The 21,428-nt window shown below is 33.4% G+C and overlaps 2 protein-coding genes across 3 annotated transcripts; both read left to right on the forward strand.

The window, feature by feature from the left end:
* Positions 1-7,039: 7,039 nt before the first annotated feature.
* Positions 7,040-9,275, forward strand: LOC145580931 (uncharacterized). Its single transcript, XM_081638012.1, has 5 exons — positions 7,040-7,333; positions 7,862-7,962; positions 8,299-8,650; positions 8,821-8,977; positions 9,133-9,275. The coding sequence occupies exons 1-5, from the start codon at positions 7,040-7,042 to the stop codon at positions 9,273-9,275; spliced, it is 1,047 nt and encodes a 348-aa protein (XP_081494138.1).
* A 3,169-nt stretch (positions 9,276-12,444) lies between these two features.
* Positions 12,445-21,421, forward strand: LOC145583031 (DEAD-box ATP-dependent RNA helicase 58, chloroplastic-like). Of its 2 annotated transcripts, XM_081640136.1 has the most exons (11): positions 12,445-12,598; positions 12,908-13,167; positions 13,808-13,901; positions 15,736-15,849; positions 16,061-16,186; positions 16,433-16,537; positions 17,857-18,015; positions 18,116-18,184; positions 19,579-19,668; positions 20,299-20,439; positions 20,957-21,421. In XM_081640136.1, exons 2-11 carry the CDS (start codon positions 12,929-12,931, stop codon positions 21,218-21,220), a joined length of 1,401 nt encoding a protein of 466 aa, XP_081496262.1. In that variant the 5' UTR covers positions 12,445-12,598; positions 12,908-12,928; the 3' UTR covers positions 21,221-21,421. The 2 variants fall into 2 exon arrangements, with proteins under 2 accessions (XP_081496262.1, XP_081496263.1); XM_081640137.1 differs by lacking the exon at positions 19,579-19,668.
* The last annotated feature ends 7 nt before the right edge of the window (positions 21,422-21,428 follow it).

Here is a 21,428-nt window from a genome sequence, read left to right on the forward strand (position 1 = left end):
TAATTTGTAGCCTAGTTCGGTGCCTTGATAACTCTTGAACATTGTATATATATTGCTGACATAGGAATGCTTCGCAATACTCACCGAATTGAAAATGTTCAAATATTCTTTTATGATTTAAAAAAAAAATATTCCTTCATGATATTAACGAAAATTGAGTATTGGTTTATTATTTTTGTCTTGTTTCATTTTTTATTCATACAAAATCATTTATTTGATTTTTGTTCATAAGTACATTAGATTATATCCTTATTTATTTGCACAATAGAAACAATCAAATATAGAAAAAGATTTTGTCATATATTCCCTCCCTAGATAACACCCTCCAAATCAAACAAAAAGGCTAAATGTAAGTATTCAATTTAATTTTTTCAACATAAACTAACTCCCAATAAGTTCATCAATGGTACTGTTGCTTCAACATTCAACAATGACGTATTACTAAAAAATCATATGACTGATAAAAATAACACAAAATCATATGACTAATAAAAATTAAACACGAAATCATAAGATAATACGTGATTTTTTTAACCAAATTATGTATACATATAATTAAATTGATTTCAATCTCACTAATTAATTTATATTGAAGCATTAATATGGTGATTATACATTAATATTACTGATATCATATATAGTTTGGTAATTTAAGGATGAATTTTAGGCAAAAACATAAAGGTTGAAAGTTGAAGATGAAGTGTGCCATTAAAGATGGATCAGAGATGAAACTTTTAAAATGGGGATGAAGTTATATTAATACTTTTTTAAAAAAAAATTATTTTGGACGACTTTTATCAATTTTATAATTCATTGGATGATTTCTTATAATAATATAATTTGGAAAAAAAAATTGTCATGACTTAAATGATGTGTAACTTAGAATTTTTAATTTTTTAAAAATGTAATATTCGATGGTTAAGATTAAGAAATAAACAATATCAACGGTTCAGACTTAGTCTCTTATTGTAGTCGACCATAGTCGTCCGTAGTTATTTGTAGTTGACGACTATGCTGGAACCATTCATCCATACAACAATACTTTTAAAAAAAAATAAATTAAAGGAAAAATAGTAAAAAATAATACAAACTTTGAGCGGTCTGCCAAAAAAAAGTCAATTAATTATTTCTAAATAATACAAACTTTGAGAGGTATCCTCTTTAAACAAGTTATGACCGGTTAGTGACTTGATTAATAGGTATATTGGGCACGTGTCATTGTTTAACTGGTTTGACAATTTAATTTAAATTTTTTTATTTTTTTATTTAATGTTTTTTTGGAAAGATTTAAACTTTATTATTATTATTATTTTTTTCAAAAAATACCCCCCTCCCCACCAGCCACCCATTCCTTTCCCTGCTGCCTATCCTTCTCCCTGGTGCCATTCCTCCGGCGACTCCCTACCGGCGCCTCAATCCCCTCTCCCACAACGGCGACTCCATTTCCGGCATCCCCACCTCTCCCACTCCCTTCCCTAACTCCCACCACCACAAAAACCCACGAAATCCCCCTCCCTTCCTACGAAAACCCACGAAACCCCTAATTGCCCATTCGCCCACTCATGAAATCCTATCGACTAGGGTTTTCGAGGGTGGGAGAAAGAGCAATTATGAGTTTTTGTGGGTTTTCGCAGGTAGGAAGGGGGTTTCGTAGGTTTTCGTCGGGAAGGAAAGGGATTTCAAGGAGGGGGGTTCAGTGATGGTGGGTGGTTTGGGGGAGGGCGAGGGAGACGACAAGGCGGGCTAGCTGGGTTGGCGACGACAGGGCTGGCGTCGCCGGGGGTGGAAGTAGAGGAGGGAAGCTGCTAGTGGTGGGGAGGAGGATTTGATGTTGTGGGGAGGTTGAGTGGTTTTTTTTCCTAATTATCAATTAATTATGGTTTTAATGTTAATTAATTTTTCAACAAATTTCATTGTTAAATGAATTTATTAAAAAAAAAAAAATTATCGGTTATTTAGGTTGTAGGTAAAATGACCCTTTAAAGCGGTTTCCCTCAAAAGTTTGTATTATTTAAAATAATCAAAAGTTTGACTTGTTTTTGGCGGATCGCTCAAAGTTTGTATTATTTTTGACAATTTTTCCTAAATTAAATCAGCAAGTGCCAGAAGAACCAGGACATTTAACTTACTTTCCACGTCATATATAGGATAACAATAAGTTTATATTCCCACTGTTATCGGATGAAACTTACATAGTACATCAGGGTCACCCTGCTGAAAATAACAGTATTCTTTGACTTTTACTAAAAAAAATTATCAAAATCATTCTCTCTTTAATTTAAGGGATTTGTTAGTTATTATCCTATTTGACATATTTGGAGATATATAATTACAATTTTGAAATATAGAGGGAGAATTTTTAGAGAAAGAAATTTTTTAGCTTAGAGAATTATTGGTAATGTAGTTTAAATTTCAACATGACACCAAAATTGTAGATCTGTTGATAATACATACGAGAATGGAGATTTGATAATAATGATGGTGAATTTGATAATTTCATAATCAAATGAGAAGGTACTTTTTAGTTTTTTTTTTCGTATTTAAATTTCATAATCATAGTTATGATGTTGAAGATAATGATAGTGCTCTTTTAAATTATTTTCATAATTTGTGGGTTTCGTAATCAAATGAGATAATTTTTTTAGAATTAAATTTCATAATTTATGGATTTCGTAATCAAAGAATTTTTGTTTATTATTGTTTTTGTATTATTTTCTGAGGTTGAATATGATGTTCTTTTAATTATAACGAATGTTCTTTTATCACTTATATGATCTATATTCATTTTTATTGTAATGAAATATGATCTTTAAGTCTAATTAATATGTTCTTTAAATCTAAATTATATGTTCTTTACATAACAAACAATGTTATTTAAGGTATAATAATATAAAGTTCTTTGAGCTTCAATACTACGAAATAGGTTATTTTTATTTCAATTATACAATCTTCTATGTTCATGTTCTTTTTTTTAACTTTATGTTCATTTGGGTATTCATTTCTAAGGTGTTTTAGTCCTTATATATATGTTCTGTTATTACATTACTTATGTTCTTTTTTGTATCCCTAACGTTCTTTGATTTTGGTTCTTATATTCTTTCGGGTATTGAGTGATGCACATTTTTTGTTATAGCACAAGCCATTTTAAAATTAGCTTGTAAAGTCATTTTTAATTATTAGTACGTATATTCATCTTGAATGTTATATTATTAATCTATATTAATAGGAGTAACATTTATTAATTGTGTATTTTTTTTATTCAGGATCATGAAGATTGATGACGATATTTCTTTTTGGACATCATCTCTTGATAATTGATTTTTAGATCTATAAAAACCATAATATTAATATAGAACATGATGATATTATAATAAACATTATTTAAATTATCCTGTTTAAATTTAACCTGCATGGTCTATAGAATAAATTTAAAGAACATTTTCACTATAAGAAATGAACATTGTATGACAATGAAAGTACATTACAATTACAATCAAAGAACATGGACATTTAAAATGTTTTATCGAAAGACTAATAAAGATCATTATATGATATAAGGTGGACATATAGAATAAATATAGTATTAATAATTTATTGTACATTACAAACGAATATAAAGTATATCATGTATTTTAATAAAGAACATTATAAAAATATATAAAGAACACAAAAAAAAATTTAATAAAAAAAAAACAAATACTATTATTAAGAATTTGAATAGTTTATACAAAGTTGCATGCTTGAATTAAGAACTTACATTTCACTATTGTCAGCCATCTCCAAAAATAGTTCAAGAAATATGAAATTTGGAGGATTTAATCAACGTGAGCCAATTTTACTTTTTTTTTTTTTTTTTTATCTTTTACTTTTTTTGGGGCTTTAAATTTTTTAAAAAAGGAATAGTTAATATAAAATTGAAGACAGAAAGAGTGATTTTAGAGAGATAAAAGTTTGATTTTGATAAAAGATAAATATTTAGAATATATGGTCAACTATGTGGGCCATGGTAATTTTTTATCCAGTGAATAACGTTTTCGGGCATAGAAAATCTCACTTTCTTTCTTTGTTATTGTTCCTTAAAATACGCATGTACATTATTAATGAAGTGATGTTCATTCCACTTTTTTGAGGAATGTTTGAGCTTGTGTTTTATGAAGTAATTAATGTCGTTTAGGCCCGAGTGTACCATGCTCATGGTACACTCGGGTGTACAAATCAATAATTAGTTGTCGGAACTACTGGCCTTACCACCACCTTATTGGCGGCGGAAATATTAACGACATCGTTTGAGATTGTTGTTATAGGATATTTTTTGGTGTGAATTATGGTGATGGGAATTGAATTGGTGGAGTTGGTGGTGGTTATGGTGGTCGTTGACGATAAAGACAGACAAGGAAATTTTATGAGAGAGAAAAGAAAGGTGGGCATGAAGAGTAAAGATAAACAACCGAAGACTTCAAACTTCGCAAATTAGATCATCTTCAAGTTCCACTAATCGATTTAGCTTCATCGATAAATTAGCATGTTAAGAATTAGAGAAGTGTACAATTAGGCTCTAACAAAATTAATTTGTAACTTAGTGAGGAAGACCATTTTAAGCACAACTTTTTATTTTTATTTTTTTAGAAGATTTTAAGCACAATACTTCTTAAAGGCTTAAGATAGAAATATGTTATGGAGTATATAAACGTCAGATTTTGTCTTAGAATGTCAAAATTGGTCATTCTAATGTAAAAAGTCGATAATATTAATATGCCAAAAATATGAGGTAAAAGAGTCCAAATCTTATACAAAATTGTAATAATGTGATATTAAAATGCCAAAATCTAATATAACAAAGCTAAAATATGATGTAAAAGAGTTAACATCTTATATAAATATGGCAAAGAATGATATTGAAATGTTATAATCTAATATAAAAATGTCAAAATATGATATTAAAATGTTATAATCTGATATAAAAATGTCAAAATATGATGTTACTACACATTGGACTCGTAGTGAGTCCGGTCTCACACAATACCTTTTGGTTTCAAAATACATGCCCTAGTTTATTTGCTAAGGCATGTATTTTGAAACCAACAATATCTTTAATTATCAACAAGTACTAGTATAAGTTAGGGAGCCCTCAGCCAGGTTTCTCTTTGTGATAAACAAATCCATTTGTCTCAGTGGCAAAATTATAAATATTTCACTTTCTAAAGAAAAAAACACCTTCTTCCTCTGATCGTGACCTAAGCATAGGAGTCTCAAATGACATGGTTTTCTTCCTCCTCCATCCTGCACAACCATCATCATCTTCTTCCTCCACAACCATTATTGACAACTTCACCGCCAAATTAAACGAAAAACCTAGGAACCAAAACATGGTGAATAGAATGAATTGGTTAACCTCAAATGGTAAGGGTGCTGTCTTGTTCCATCAATTTCCCACTAAAGTCTGTCGTAAACTCCATTGAAGCTTCTTACAATTTTATTTTGGCTTTCAATTTATTTTATAATAGATAGTATTGGCATAGCACATCATATTGTCATTATATTTACAAAGTTACCACCGAGAGAAAATTTGGATTTTCATAAATTATAGTAAGTTTATATTTTGAATGTTTCACATTGAGAATTTGAGATTCTATTTGGGATATTTTGATGGTGTGTGAATTATACTCCCCCTGTTTTTTTAAAATGTATCAGTTTGAGTAGTATATTTGCTGAGACGCAGCTTTGACTAATATCTTTAGTTGTTTATTAGTAAAAATTGTAACAAAATTATATTATGAAACTAGACTTTATGACTAATCTGATGATATATTATATAATAATGTTTATTTAGGGCCTGTTCCGAATTACTGAAAACAAATGAACTGAACTGAACTGATTGGAGCTGAACTGAACTGATTGGTGCTGAGCTGAACTGAACTAAAATATTTGACTATGGATTAATGATTTTTAACTATGGATAAGTAATGATATTAATCCACTAATAATTGTGACAAATAAAATGAAGTTCAATCAGTTCAGCTCCAATCAGTTCACTTTAGTTCCAATCACTTCAGTTTAGTTAAGTTGTTTTCAATAAATTGAAACTGGCCCAAACTCTCGATTTTCACCGCCTCACCAGTACTCCGGTGGGTTACTCACCTGGGGGTTGTGACAGGACTTCGACAGCTACTCTCACTGGCGGCAACGCAACCCTCCTCACTCACCTCCAATTTCGTTTTTTTTAAGGTAATAAATTTCTGGTTTATTTTGTCTAATTTATTCTTGTAATCACTATTCAAGTAATCATCTAATAATTCCTAGATTTGTTGAAGTTTCTTAGTTTTTTATTTTTTAAAAAAATTACTTTATTTGTAGATTCATTTATGAAATCTGAACTATATATATTTTCCTGGTTTTTTACATAGTATATTGAATCTGTATTATCAAGGAATTGAGTGCTTGAATGCTTGAACTATTAGAGAATGTGGTCTGCTTGAATGCTTGATAAAATATCATAAATTGTGAATTGTGATAGAAATTTGTCATAGTTTATGCTAAATTATTTTTGGTCCCTTAATTTTCTTGCTAGTGACTTATTTTAGAAGCGTAGGAGTTGGTAGGCAGTTTATAAAGAAGATTGTACTATTTGCAAGCTTATGTTGCTCGAATTACAGAGCAATTTACAAAGACCACATATTTGCAACCAATCCACCTTGTAATGGCTTTCGAGACCTTTAGTCAAATAATTTGCATTTCATGAAATTCTTAAGGTTGGGATTCATTTGATTAGAAAGCAGGCTCACTATATAACAACCAGCATCAACAGAAAAAAAAGGAAATTTAATAAGTACTTTGTGATTTTGTCTCATCACATAATTCTTTTCAATTCTTTGCATCAAACAATCATGATGTTTTAATTTAAACTTCAGTTAAGTTCCAGAATGAAAGTACCCCTTAGCTTGCTAGTATTGTTAGAAAGCAAATCGAATACTTTATATTATAGTGTGCTTTAATATCTCTACTTTCACTTTGGATGTTTTTTAGCCATATCTTGTTTGCAATGAGTTCCCAACGGGCATCTTTCACTTCGGATGTTGTTACCATACTTTTGGGAATCCTACCCGACCATGTCTCCCAAGCAGGTGGGAAAACTGATTGGGATATTCTTGCTTTAACGTTAAACAGTCGAACTAGAAAGAACTTAACATTCCTTTCTATTAAGAATTGGTTCACGAATATGAAAGATAAACACAAAGCTTGGAATGAATTAAAGAAATGGACTGGTATTGGATGGACTGAAAATGGTTGCTTTGAAGCTGATGTTCAATCTGAAAAATGGCAAGGCTTTACTAAGGTACATGTTAACTAATCTTCCTTTTTAATTTGTATAATATAGACATATAGTTTTTCCTTCAACTAATATAGATATTAATCCATAGCAAGAGGATTTCCTAAGAATCCATTAGAGAACGAGGTTGAATAAGATAAGATTTTGCATAGTGGTTATGCAACGGGTGATAGATCTTATACAACACCATCAGTTGGGAAGAAACAGAAGGAAGTATTGACTTTGAAGCTGAAATATCTTCTAACTCTAATGACGTTCATGAAATTGAAACCCGTAACAATGACATCCAACCTTATATTATCCTTATTGAAACTAAAAAGCGTAAAAGCCTTGACAAAATACCCAGCGCTCTAGGATATCTAGTAAAAGGTCTAGGGAAGAGGATATTAATGCATGTCTTGATCAATTGAGGCGATCCTCTGTGAGTCAATCTTCTAAACCCAAAAACCTTTTTGATTAAGTTCTCAACATCTTGGAGTCCATGGGGATTCTTGCAAAGCATGGGGAAGGATTTTCTGTGGATATTTTTGATAGCTTTCACAGTACTCCCAGTGCCATCGATCTTTCACCTCTTTGCGCTCTGATGAAGGGAGACTTCATTTCTTGAGGAAGCATTGTGTACTTGAAGAGGATGTGTATAGGCTAGTGATAGATGCCTACAGATTCATATAATTCTTTTGATGGGTGACAAGGAAAATTTTTAGTTGAAATTGTGTGACTTTATGGTTGATCTTATGTTTATTATGAAGATTTTCGTTGTGGATTTTAGTTACAACTTATGTTGTTGTAACATGATCGGATGATTTCCTGTAAAGTATTTCTGTTTTGTGTGTTTGTATCAACTTTTGTTACCATTATGTATCAACTTTTCTTAACTTTATGCGCAACTTAATTATTTATTTAAATTCCTCGTATTTTTAAAGTTTGTCTATCTGAATCAATTTACATTAAATGTTTTGGTGGTTATGTAGAATGGATGATGATTTGGTGGAAGAAAGTTTGACATGTATAGCATTGCATGAGCTAGGGAGATTGACATCCCAAGTTGAACGGATGCCTTTGCATGTTGGTGGCGAAACGGGAAGTCAATTCATACATAGGATGCTGGCACATCATAATTTGTGCAAAGAACAACTTCGGCTAAATAAAGAAATATTTATAAGTCTTGCTAATGTCCTTAGAGCACAAAAATTGTTCGAAGATAGTAATGGTAAACATATAAGCATTGAGGAGCAACTTAGGATTAGCTTGTACATGCTTTCCATACCTGGTGATGCTGCTAAACGATTTCAACACTCGAGGCATTTCCCCGGGATATTAGAGGCATTGTAGACATTGTCAACTCAAATAATTCAACCATATCAAAGTTTGAATGAAACACCTTCTAAAATTCAAAACTACAACAAATAATGGCCTTTCTTTAGGGTACTTATTAACATTAAATTTACAACATGTATAGTGTCCATGTAATGACGATATACTTTTATTCTTAGGATTGTGTTGGTGCCATAGACGGTACCCTTATACTTGCAGTTGTTGCTGATGCTGTAGGCAAGGCCTTTAGAGATCGTAAAGGGGACAAATCATGGAATGTAATGGTTATGTGTTCACTTAACATGTTGTTTACTCACATCAATGTAGGCTACGAAGGTAGTGTACATGATACAACCGTTTGGAGGCGAAACTTAGGAGATGCAACAATGGGATTCCCTCATTTGCCGTCTAGTACAAACTAACTTACATTGCCATGAATAAAATGGGAAAATGCATTAGTTTGGTGAACTAGAAGTATGATTGTTGTGCAGGAAAATACTACGTGGTCGATTTAGTGCATCCTAATACACTCGGGTACTTGAGTCCACATGTAGGACCTGAGTTGAGGTATCATTTGCCTGATTTCAGCAGAGGAACTCCTCCACAAGGAAAGTATGAGCAATTCAATTACTGACACTCTTCTTGTCGAAATGTAATTGAGAGGATTTTTGCTGTTCTAGAAAATAGGTGGAAGGTTCTACAATCTAAAGCGATGCCGCAAATGGACTTTTGTTATCAGTTGCAAATTATCTCTGCTTGTTGTACTCTACACAATTTTATTCGTTCACATGATCCAAGGATTCCATTCACGCACCAAGTCGAAGTCATGGAACCAACAGAAGATCATAATATGTACGATGATAACAGAAAAACAGCTATGGATAGTGTACGGTAACAAATAATTGATCAGATATGGAAGTCAATTCAGAGGAATTTCGAGGTAATGGAGCAGCTTGATGGAAAAGAAGAAGACGAAGAACTAACCAATTATGAAAACTAGTAAATGTTCTGTAGTACTCTCATTTTGCCAAAGAGTTCAATTGTAAAAATATGTATAAAAAATTATAACCATTTGAACAATGAATATTATTATTATTATTATTATTATTATTATTATTATTATTATTATTATTATTATTATATCTCAAAAACAAAAGTTATACAACCTACAATAAATTAGTGGGAAGCCGAGATACAATCTGGGCCCCCACTCCTCTAGCTATAGCAAAGCCTACCCTAGTGAAGATATGAGCTACAGCACGAGCCCCAATGTCTTGCGTTGTCGAGAACCTCTGAACTCATTTCAGCAACGCAACAACCTCCTTCTCTAATTCTCCAAGCGAAGAGAAGGAGAAGGGAATGAAACCATATCCAATCGCCCGACAACGAGCTTCATGCTTAACTTTCTTCCGATAAGCCGCATCAACCACAACCCGTCCAGGAACAAAGTCATATAGCCCTGTTTGTGTCAAAGGAGAAGACCCTGTTAAGTCCACATATACATCGCGACCACGATCCTAGGAATAAAGTAACACATCGGCAGGTCTGAGAGTCTCGTCATTCCCTCTAGACAACTCTATGTCAACGTCCTTTCTTGCTGAAATCCCAAATTTGTTGCAAATATCAACAAGGGTATCCCGAATAACATTATGCCGATGTTTAATACTCACAATCCCAGCAAACGACATCGCGTGATCGCCGAAAATATCCCCAGTAAAAACCCGAGAACAAGAAGAGCACGACGTCGAGACAGAGAACAATGGAACACCCATCCGGTAGCACAACACACATCAGTATGTCTTTGCGTTCATCATCTGACCCAACCTAGAAATAGAGACTGCCCTAAGCTAAGTAGATGTGTGATCTCCCTGCTGCGATTTCCACAATGCTGATTGTCGAGGAGACAAAGAAAAGGCAGATTATGTAAAAGCGGTAACCTTTGTGAAATATATATCTGTCAATTTTTTCATGAGTTTATTAGGGGCAGCGACATCACAAGGATTACCTTAAATATCAGACTCCACCGTTCCATTAAACAGATTCAACGCATCCTCAAAGGCTCGACCAAGACCAACAATGCCAGCATGACATAGAAGCTTTGTCTGCAACCCAGCAAAGTGTAACCAAGAAGCAAGAAAAGCATAATGACAAATATCACCTGTGGAATAAACACCAAGCCCTCCAAATACAAATGGTAAGGTGGCAAGTCACCACCGTCAATCACCAAACCCGGGCCCCGAAGCAGTAATAATACGCTCCAAGGAAGATCGAAGAGCCTCGTCAATTATGTGCTGAGCCGCCTTAAAAGTGCTAGGAGGATAAGTACGCAAGGAAAAGTAGAGTTTAGAAACTCTAGTACATGCCCTAAGTAACAACAACTCACACTGGGCATCATCGAGCTTAAATTAGCAACCTTATCCATAAGCGTAATGGTCTAGGTCACCCTCTGCAACACAAGCTCACCACTAAAATCGGAATTGGAACTAGTGGGACCACCAAGCAACTTAACACCATGCAATGGTCGAGCAATAAAAGGAGGAAAGACACCCATAAGCCTGCTTCGAAAGTCTTCTGTAGGCCAGAAAACTTCAATTTTTTCCATGTTGAGATGCAACCCAAAACGAGGCCCTTCCTCTATAATTAACTCTAGAACCTTCCCTACCATCAAAGTGTCACCAATATTATCCCGCCATCCAAATACCATACATGAAGACATACCTCAAAAACATCTCTAATTTTACACACAAGAGGTTATAAAACCAAAGAAAAAAGCAGAGGACCAAGGGGATCACCTTGCTGCAGCCCCTAGACAACCATAAGGTGTGATCCCCATAATACAATCTGGTTGGATTAGAGTAGCAGAATCCAACCCACCGTGAAATACCCGGACAACGACAGCGGACTTCACGTAACATGACCGCACAATCAACTAGATTGAAGACATTTCGAAATCCACCAACAACATTGAAAGACCAACATCAGAACCAGGATCCTCAATCAACTGATTCATAGCATGAAGAATTGTCTCACCACCTGAAGAAACCCCAATGCCAAATTGAAGACCATCAAAGTAACCTCCCAAAGACTGGCCAACCATAACAACATCGACCTTCGAAACCACAGTTATAGGACGGATACCACCACCGGGCTTGACAAGTGGTGTGAGAGGAGCACTAGAAATATACTCTTCTAGTTCCATAAGACATCTTCTAGAAGGTTAACCACCCCGGAAATACAGTCAACCAACTCATTTGAGACAGCCACATTAGCACCACTCAAGCAATCCATAAGGTGTTGAGCACATAAACCGTCCCTACCACATTATTATTGTTATTATTATTATTATTATTGTTGTTGTCGTCATTGTTGTAATATATACTAAAAAGTACGAGATTTGGCTTTAATTATCATTAGACATAAAGATGAACTTAAAAAGATCATCCCAAAGACATGCCTAAACTAAATTGTCATTAACAATATTATGAATTAAATCATATAAAATAAATAAATTAGCAAAAGAAGTGAACTGAACTGAATTAATTGGAGCTGAACTGAACTGAAATTAAGCTGAACAGAATATGACCTTACCTTTTTTTTTTTTTTTTTTTTTTTTTTTTTTTTTTTTTACGGATGAATATGACCTTACTTGATAGAGGTGAAAAAATTAAGTGAAATGATACATTTAATAAAAAACAAAGGGAGTATATTTATTTTGGAATGGGGGGAGAATTATTTTATTTTTTTTAAAGGATGGAGGGAGGATTATTTTGACAAAGTTTTCTTTTATCTATTGACTAATTTTATTAACTCCTTTTTCAGCTCACTCTACGCTGCACCCTCTCTCTCTCCTCCATTGAAGCGCACTCCGTTTTCTCTGATCTCTATTGAAGTGTACTCTGTGTTCCCCTGTTGAACTGGCTTCTCACCTTTTTCTCCTCCATTGAAACAGCTTCTTAGGTAAACTATTATTCTCTCTATTTCCTTATGAACAGTAATTTTTTCAAAATAATCGAATAACAATTTCACAATCTCTACTTTACTTTCATACTATCCTTAATTTAATTGTCATATAGTCAATTTAGGGTTCTTCTAATATAGATTATGCAACTATTCGTTATAAATTACTTAAGTTATGAACAATTATTACTAGCGATTTTGCTGCTATAACTTTTTCTTTATACAATTATATGTTGAAATTCTTGATTTTATGTGAATTTTGAGCCTAATTTGATAATTGAGTAATATTTGGTTGTTACTGTATTGCAGAATATTGTTTGTAATCATTCAATGTCAGGATGGAAGTATGACTATGGACCTTTTCTCATCGGACCTAGGGTGGGTGCCCCTCCTGCCTTGACTCGAGGACGGGCCGGTAAATTATTTAGCCCTTTTCCTAGAATCCGCACGTTAACTGCTACATTTGTCAATCCTGTTCCTGCAATTGGAGCTTCTGTTGTTCAATTTCGATGTGCTGTTACTCTTCGCGAACTTTGTCAAGGTCATGTGCCTGAGCCTGTGCTCCGCAGGTTATTATCTTCATCCTTTCTGTTTTGAGAGTTTTATGCTTTTGAAGTTAAATGGTAGATGTAGTAGATTGAAGTAGTAATGTGAAATAAGAAATAGATGTAGGGCTTTGAAATTTTCTTTATTAGGTGCGTTCTGAGACTTATGAATTTGCATAACTTTATCAACATATTTCAGTTTTTGTTGGATGTTTTTCACAATCTGGTTGGATTTAGGCATGTAGCTAAGACTTTTGTTTTTGAAATTTAGATGTGCACTCCTTGTAGTTTAACTTCAAGGTGGATACGGGTTAGACTAAAGAGCTTGTTTGGCCTGGAATTTTTATGCAATGGTTATGCATTAGTTGATCAACCTTTTTTATTTTTTATTTTACTTTTAGGAAGTTCACCATTACCAAGATATTTTATGTGCAACTGTAGCCTTTGATAATTTATCAGGACTTGTTGAAATGTTAGAAAGGGTTAGGATTTTGCTGGTGTTCAATGTTTGATGAACCTATTATCTTGTCAAGTTGTCAGGATTGAATATGGAGCTTTGAGTGAAAAATGATGAATTTGATTGGTTGATTGACTATAATTTTTATTTTTATTTTTATTTTTTTATTTTTTTATTTTTTTTTAATTTATTATCTGAATGCCATAGGATGGATGAAAATGGATTTATTCAACCAACAGCAGTGCAGCAACAAGGTCTTCCTGTACTTTTCACTGGTTGTGACTGTGTACTGCATGCTCAGGTCACTGTTCTGCCTCTGTCATGTCTTCCCTTTGATGATATTTATGATTTACAATCTATGGAGTATATTCTTTTCCAACCTGTAATAGCTCCTCATTTTCTGTTTGTTCCATTTCTCAATGGGATGTACTTTATAACACACACTTAAACTAGAATAGAATGCTTCTGTCCAAAAAAAAAATGTATGAGATGAGATCGTAAATGAAAAATTCTTGCTAAGATAATAAACAGGACTAATATTCTTATCATCCCCGATTCCCAGCTCGATAAGCAAGTACTTGGGATTGTTTACAGGCTTTTGACCACCAAAATTGTTAAATTGTAGAGTGGAGATGAAGGAGATCAAAGTAAAATCTTTGCAGTAATTTACTTATCCTCATTTTCTGTTTGACCACCAAAATTGATTCCCGCTCATGCAATAATTATATTATTTGGCTAAATATAATCTTTACAGTGCCTTATTATAAGACCTACAAGCCTTTTACTTTAGAAGATTGTTTCCATGTGTCTCAAGTCTATTACAAATTTACTAGGGTCAAATACAGTCCTTGAAATATTTTTATAATGTAAAATTGTAAGGGGTTCACACCTTAAAACTTCCTAAACTAGTCAAAGCTAGCTAAAAATGAGGTTAAAATATGAAACTTAGCCTTGAAAAATGAAACCGAGGTTAAGCTAGATAGCTAGTTTTGAGGTGCTTTGACGCAAAATTTTAATGTCAAATTCAAGTCCCGAATGACTTAAAACCTCAATAGAGCCCATAGAAAATCCAAGCAGACCATTGTGCACTTGCATTTATGGGGCCCCTACCTAATGGACTGATAAGCTACAAACAATTTATTTAAAGTGTTCTTACATCCATACACCTGTTGAACAATTTCATGATTTCATGTGACTTTATTTATTACTTTGCGATCTTTGGTTTGATTATCCTTGTTGTCTCTTCTATATTAGCGTGAATTCTCTATGACCTCAAAGAACTTGAGATGTAACTTTTCAAATAATTTATGCTAACTTTCTTGCTTACTCTTTTGAGGGAAAGCGTAGAAATGACCATTATGATTGAATGTGTCTGCAGTTTTGAAGATGATGGATGGAGTTGATATATTCACAAGCTATCATCAACAAACTAAGATTTCATCCTCAAAGTGACATTTATTAGGGCCTTTCATATAGATATGGTTACTAAAGAAACTTTAAAACCAGAAAAGGATTAACATAAGTGACAACATCTTAGATTCATAGCAACTCAAAAATTTACATGAGGGCTAATTATTATTATATCACTCAAACAAACGATCACCAGTCAGCACACATAAGTATATAACCCACTGGAATTAGAATAGATGCATTTATCACACTTTTGTGTTGAAACTACAATTGAAAGAACAGTATCAAGCTTCATATGCCTTTATTACTTACATATTTGCATCATCCCGTGAATTTATAGCCCACATGTCAATGCAAACTTCTTCCCCAAATGATTGCCAAGTAATGAATAATAAAGCTAAAGGATTTTATGCTCTGGAAAGATCTTGAGCCTTGAGATGTACCTTTAGAAGATGGATATTGGAAATATTGGGCAATAAATTAGCTAAGCTGGTTGTAAAGCCTAAACACTTGAACAGTTCTTCTATGCATTGAGGTGCTCCCTTCATCAATCTACGTATAGCCCATATTGAGAAAATTCCATAACTTCATTTGATTTTATAAATGTCATTAAATTCTTCTAAGTTAGTAAGAAGTAAATGTCATTATCTCAATTACAGGAAATTTATCTTTTGATTTGTTTATTTTTGGGCCAATCAACCTCATATGTCTTTATTTGTCTTTAGACAGGTTCTGGGAAGACCTTGACGTACCTCCTTTTAGTATATTCAATAATCAACGCTCAAAGATCTGCTGTTCAAGCATTAATTGTAGTGCCAACAAGGGAGCTTGGTATGCAAGTAAGAAGATTTTATGCCTGTTTGTTTGCTATTCAATTTATATTTTTGACCAAGAAAATCAGCTTTTTTATGTCATGTTGCTATACATTTTTCCTTCTTAGCAGACATGGTTTTTGGAATTTTTTCCATCGTAGAAAATCAACTTTTGTACTTCATCTTGTTCAAGGGGGGAATTGCACTATGCTGATGTTGTTTTGTCTTGATATTTAAGGTTACAAAAGTTGCACGAATGCTGGCTGCAAAGCCGTCAGATTTTGGATCAGAGCAGCAAAAATCATGCACAGTCATGGCCCTTCTAGATGGAGGACTGTTGAAAAGACATAAAACTTGGCTAAAGGTGCCTATCCATCTGTTCAATCTCAAAACCATAATATGAATTTTAACGTAAAGAGGTTTCACATTCAGCTGTTTTTCTTAAGCATTACAGATTAAAGCTTGGTTTTCTGTATTATAAACTTGATTATTTAAAGTTGAAATATACTCTTGACTCTTCAGCTAGAATTTTAAAAATTTGCTATTCACCACTTCAACTTTCATATTATCTCCTCAAAAGATAAACTTCTCATATCATTTTATTTTTCAGGCCGATCCTCCAACCATAGTGGTGGCTACAGTGGCAAGTTTGTGTCAGATGCTTGAGAAACATGTGTTAGATCTTGGATCAATGAGAGTGCTGGTAATTGATGAGGTAATAGTAATGTTTTTTGCATGTGGCTTCAACTCCGAATTCAGTCTTCTTTACCAAATAGTAATCCAGGATTGTGAGATATCTCTATGGCCAATGTACCAAAATCATATGAACTCACTGTTTCCTGAGACATCTCAAATTTGTCACATCTCCATTTTAACCTAGCTCTCAGGAAATTCAGGAAGGTGAATAGGTTGTTAGTGTGTCGTTGATCGTTGTCACTTTGTGTGGGCAGTGTATGGAGTTAAAATGCTGATTATTAATGCCGCTGAATGTTTATTTAGTTAGTGTTCAGATTCAAGCATTTTATTTCGAATCTAGAATTTTTAAGTCAAAAACAGATTCAGGCTCAATCTTGTTTGGCATTATTTTTTGTTTTCAGTTTCCAGTTTTTTTGAAAACAAAAAACCAAAAACAGGAAATTAGAAAAAGGTGTTTCCAATTTTTTTTGTCAGTTTTCAAAATTATCATGATTTTAATATGTTTGACTAATTTTTGATTCATTATATGACATATATCATATGATTTTAAAAAACAAAAAACAAAAAAACAGAAAACTACAGTGATGCCAAACGAAGGTTTTCAATTCCAAATTGTCTGTTTGGGATAAACTGGAATTTCAAATACAAGAATTTCGTCATTGCTGAAAAAATCCACAAAAAAGAAAAAATAAATTTAATTATTGCAGAATGTATGAGGGTAAGGCCATAGAGAGACAAAGGAGCAGCATGAGGTTGTGGCCGATAGCTTCTTCTCTCTCCTCCTAACTCTCGTCTTCCTAATATTTTCTCAAAAAATTACCACTAGGTTCACTACGATCCTTGTAATACCATACCAACCGAAATCCAGACTTTAAGGTTATATCGTAAGCTAATTTTAAGGGAATTAAATCACCATTGATAAGGTTTAATGGAGGTTCAGGTTGATTGAATTAAAGATCTTAAATTTTGGGTTTTTTGTTTTTTGGGGGGAGGAAGATGGTGTTTGTTTTAGCGATGGAGGAGGTGGTTATGGAGATAATTTTCACGCAGGTGAAGGCAGCAGCAATAAAGATGGTTGACGTGACGGCGGTGGTTAAGTGGTGGAGGTATAGCAGTGTTTGCACTTCCACAAATGGATCTGTTTAATGGACTAGTTATTTCTTGTCACACCCTAGTTTTATGTCTTATCCAAGAATGTTTTTAATCATTGTCTGGCAGTATTACTTAGAAGCTACAATTATTTTCAAGTCTGAAATTTGCTTTCTGGTTTTTAATCACTATAATGCACTTTATAATTTGAATAGCAGCTTATGTTTTAATTTTTTTAATCCATCTTAGGTTGATTTCATGTTTAACTCCTCCAAACAAGTTAGTTCTCTGCGGAAGTTGCTCACTTCATATTCATCAAGCCGTTCTCGTCAAACTGTATTTGCCAGTGCATCTATTCCTCAGCATAGACATTTTCTGCATGATTGTGTGCAGCAGAAGTGGACCAAGGTTGGTTAATTGAGTTTATAGACTAATTTGAATGATTGCTTCATTTTTAGTGATTTAAAGATATTTTTGCCACTTGTGTAATTTTTTGTTCTTTTGGCAGAGCAATGTAGTCCATGTCCATGTAAATGCAGTTGAACCAATGCCTTCACGCTTGCATCATAGATACATGGTAATAAAACTTTTTATTGTGATTTCTCTGTTGGACTTTTTTTTGGAACAACATTATATTAGAAATTAATTAGCTATGAACATGGGCGGTATTGGATTAATGATCTTTCAAAGGCTGCTTAGGAGCTTTGCTTGGTTGATCAGGCAAGCTCACTACTTGCCTGATTGGGAACAAATGCATCATCAATTTTTGCGAAGAAATACTGGATTAGTGAAAGTTCTTCTGGTTGATCAGGCAAAGCCCCTGACTGGGTGTGCATTTAAATAATGAATTCCTCTTGAATTTCTAATTTCGTTGATTTAATTCCAACTAGTAGACAACTCTTCTATTGATGATAATGACTATTATGAGTGTCATCATGTTGATTGTCTTCTTGATAGTGACAGTTACAAACTTGTTCATTTGTTGGTTTTATTCCATCATTAATTGCTTTAAAGCATTATAATACTTTGATTCCCAAGCTGTTACCAACTTCTTCTGTCTTCTTTCTGACCTGTTTATTCTTGTTTCCTTTATGATTCAAACACAAAGTTATCTCCCTCCCTACTGCTCTTAAAATTTCCTTTACCCCTTTTTCATTTTGGGCATAAGTTCATGTGACCCAAAGTCCCAAACTCTCACCTAAAGCACAATTGTCTGTAGAGTATTATGTTAACCTTAGAGAACAAACCGGTGGATATGATTAAGTTTAACTAACATATTGTGACTATTAGAATGTTGACACAACTAAGCCCCACTTTGATGGTGAAAACTCTCTATAAAGCAAAAATACACCATTATCACTCTCTCTTGCTGCAGAGTTTGAGAGATAAGTGACTTAGATCAGTTAGATGCATAATTTCTTTTTTGAGTCACTTAGTTGGCCAAAAGTTAGTATGAGGTGCTATATGAGACCAGTTTTAAATCCCCTAGGCTGATTCCTTGAGAATTCCCATTAAAGGGTCATTTGGCCTACTGAGCTTTGAGGAAAATGGTTTTTTGTAACCCTTGAAGTCACACTTGTTACCATATCATATTTATTTTGCAATATTTTCTGAGGATCAGTTAGTTGAAAGGACAGAAAGGAATTATAGCCGAGATTGATGTGATAAACCTTAGAGATGGCTATAAAATAAGACCTTAGTTAATTCTCTGAAACCTTGTAGAGCCATTAAACAAAGTAAGTCTGTTTGATTTAACGGAATCAAGGACTAAAAAATCAATTAAACTTTGACAAATTGTGAATGAATGCATGTTAGGTTGTTATTTTTTTTGTTTGTGCAACGCAATTTTGAATATTAATTACCTCTGTTTCCATCATTGTATCTGTTTCCTCTCTCTCTCTCTCTCTCTCTCTTTCCTGTATTATGCATAGCTATGTCTCTTCTGAAACGGGGTAGTTTGTTTATTTATAGATTTGTCTGAGAAGTCAGAGATTTCAAGCTATTTTGTCGTTGCTGCAATTTGATTTGCCCGAGTCTGCCATACTTTTTGTCAATGAACAGGTTGGCATTGTTTATGTTACGTTTGTATGTTAACGTTCTTACAGATTGTAAAAATGTGCTACTTTTTTGGCAATACAGCATTTGTTTTAATATACTCTGTATAAGTAAAATAAAATGGTTAAAGTAGGAGATATGAACAGTGCACAAATTCAAAGTGGAACAAGCTAAAATAACTGTGGAAGTATAATTAGACTCTTTCTTATGAAGTAGCAGAGAGGCAGTCTGATTCACAGCGACTATTTTGTTATCTGCTTTGAAGTTTTTCCTTGGAGTTCATTTGTCTTCCTTTGGTGAGCTTATATTGGTTTAAGAAGCAGATTTTGCTGTAATATGGGGGTGGCTTTGTCAAGTTCCAAAGTATGAATGAGCTTTTTTGTTAGTATGCTCTATGTTTATTCTGAAAAAAAAAGAAAAAAGAAATCTTATCTCATATACAACCCCCACCCCTAACCCCCCCAACCAAAGGAGAGGGGGGGGGGGGGGGGGGGGAGGGGTTAAAAAGAAAATATAAAAACTTGGAACATTTTGCAATCTAAATCGAGTCTATTGTAATTGCTGCAGAGGTTATGGAAATTAATTGTTATTAATATTGTAAAAAGGTTCCTAAACTGCTGATTCTATTGTTTGAAGTCTGAAAAGTCAAAAAAGGCAGGAGATATACCGACAACTACTCTGCTGATTGAGCATTTAAAAAGCTCGTGTGAAGAATTTTCCAACATTTCACTTCTCGAAGAAGACCAAAATTTCAATTCCCGAGCGGCTTCTCTCTTGGTATGTCCTTATGAGTTTTGTTTGATTAGGAATAGTATCTAGTTTCTAGTCTCTTCTCTAATGTGTTTTATTGCAAAGTTGTAGTCTCATTAGTAAACTTGTAATTTGTGTGTTTTACCAATGCTTTTGTATATTATCTGGCTGATGAAGTGTTGTTTTGAAATGTCTCATGAACAAATGGACAATGTTGGTTTTATGTCATGAAAGAAGCTTGTCCTCCAGTTTAAAATTGAAGCAGATACAGTAATATGATGTGCTTAACCATCAATAAAGTTATCACGTGAGCTATTATTCTTACTTCTAAGTAACCAGAACTTAGATTTAGTAAAAATATTGGGATTATATATTTGTATATAAGCATCTATGCTAATGCTACATATAGCTTCCTGCTTGTTTTTTTTTTTTTTTTTTTTTTTTTTTTTTTTATATTTTTTATTGGCCAAATATTGTTGCTTGGTTTTGGCTGCCCTTGCTCTGTATGAATTTCACAAGCTTATTACTCATTCACGAATTTCAGGAGGTTAGAAAAAAAAGTTGCTATCATATTGTGGCGACGGATATAGCAGCAAGGGGAGTTGACCTTCCAGAGACAACACATATATACAACTTTGATTTGCCAAAAAGTGCAGTGCACTATCTTCATAGAGCTGGGAGGGCAGGTAGGAAACCATTCTCAGATGACAAATGCATTGTAACAAGTATTATAGCTCCAGAGGAACATTTTGTCTTGCAACGTTTTGAACATGAATTGAAGTTTCGTTGTGAAGAGCTCTTCCTGTGATAGCTCAATGTATTATGTTTAGTCACATGTTTTTTTTTTTTTTTTTTTTTTTTTTTAATTTATTTTTAATTAATTAATTAATTTTATTTATTTATTTATTTATTTTTATTTTTTGTTGCTTGTAGTACCTTATATTAGTGGGTGCAAAGCGCTATGATGAAATACATTTAAGAAATATTAAAGTTCTCATTGTTTATGACATTCACTT

Source organism: Chenopodium album, chromosome 15 (assembly GCF_948465745.1).
Source record: "Chenopodium album chromosome 15, dcCheAlbu1.1, whole genome shotgun sequence".
Taxonomy (NCBI): domain Eukaryota; kingdom Viridiplantae; phylum Streptophyta; class Magnoliopsida; order Caryophyllales; family Amaranthaceae; genus Chenopodium; species Chenopodium album.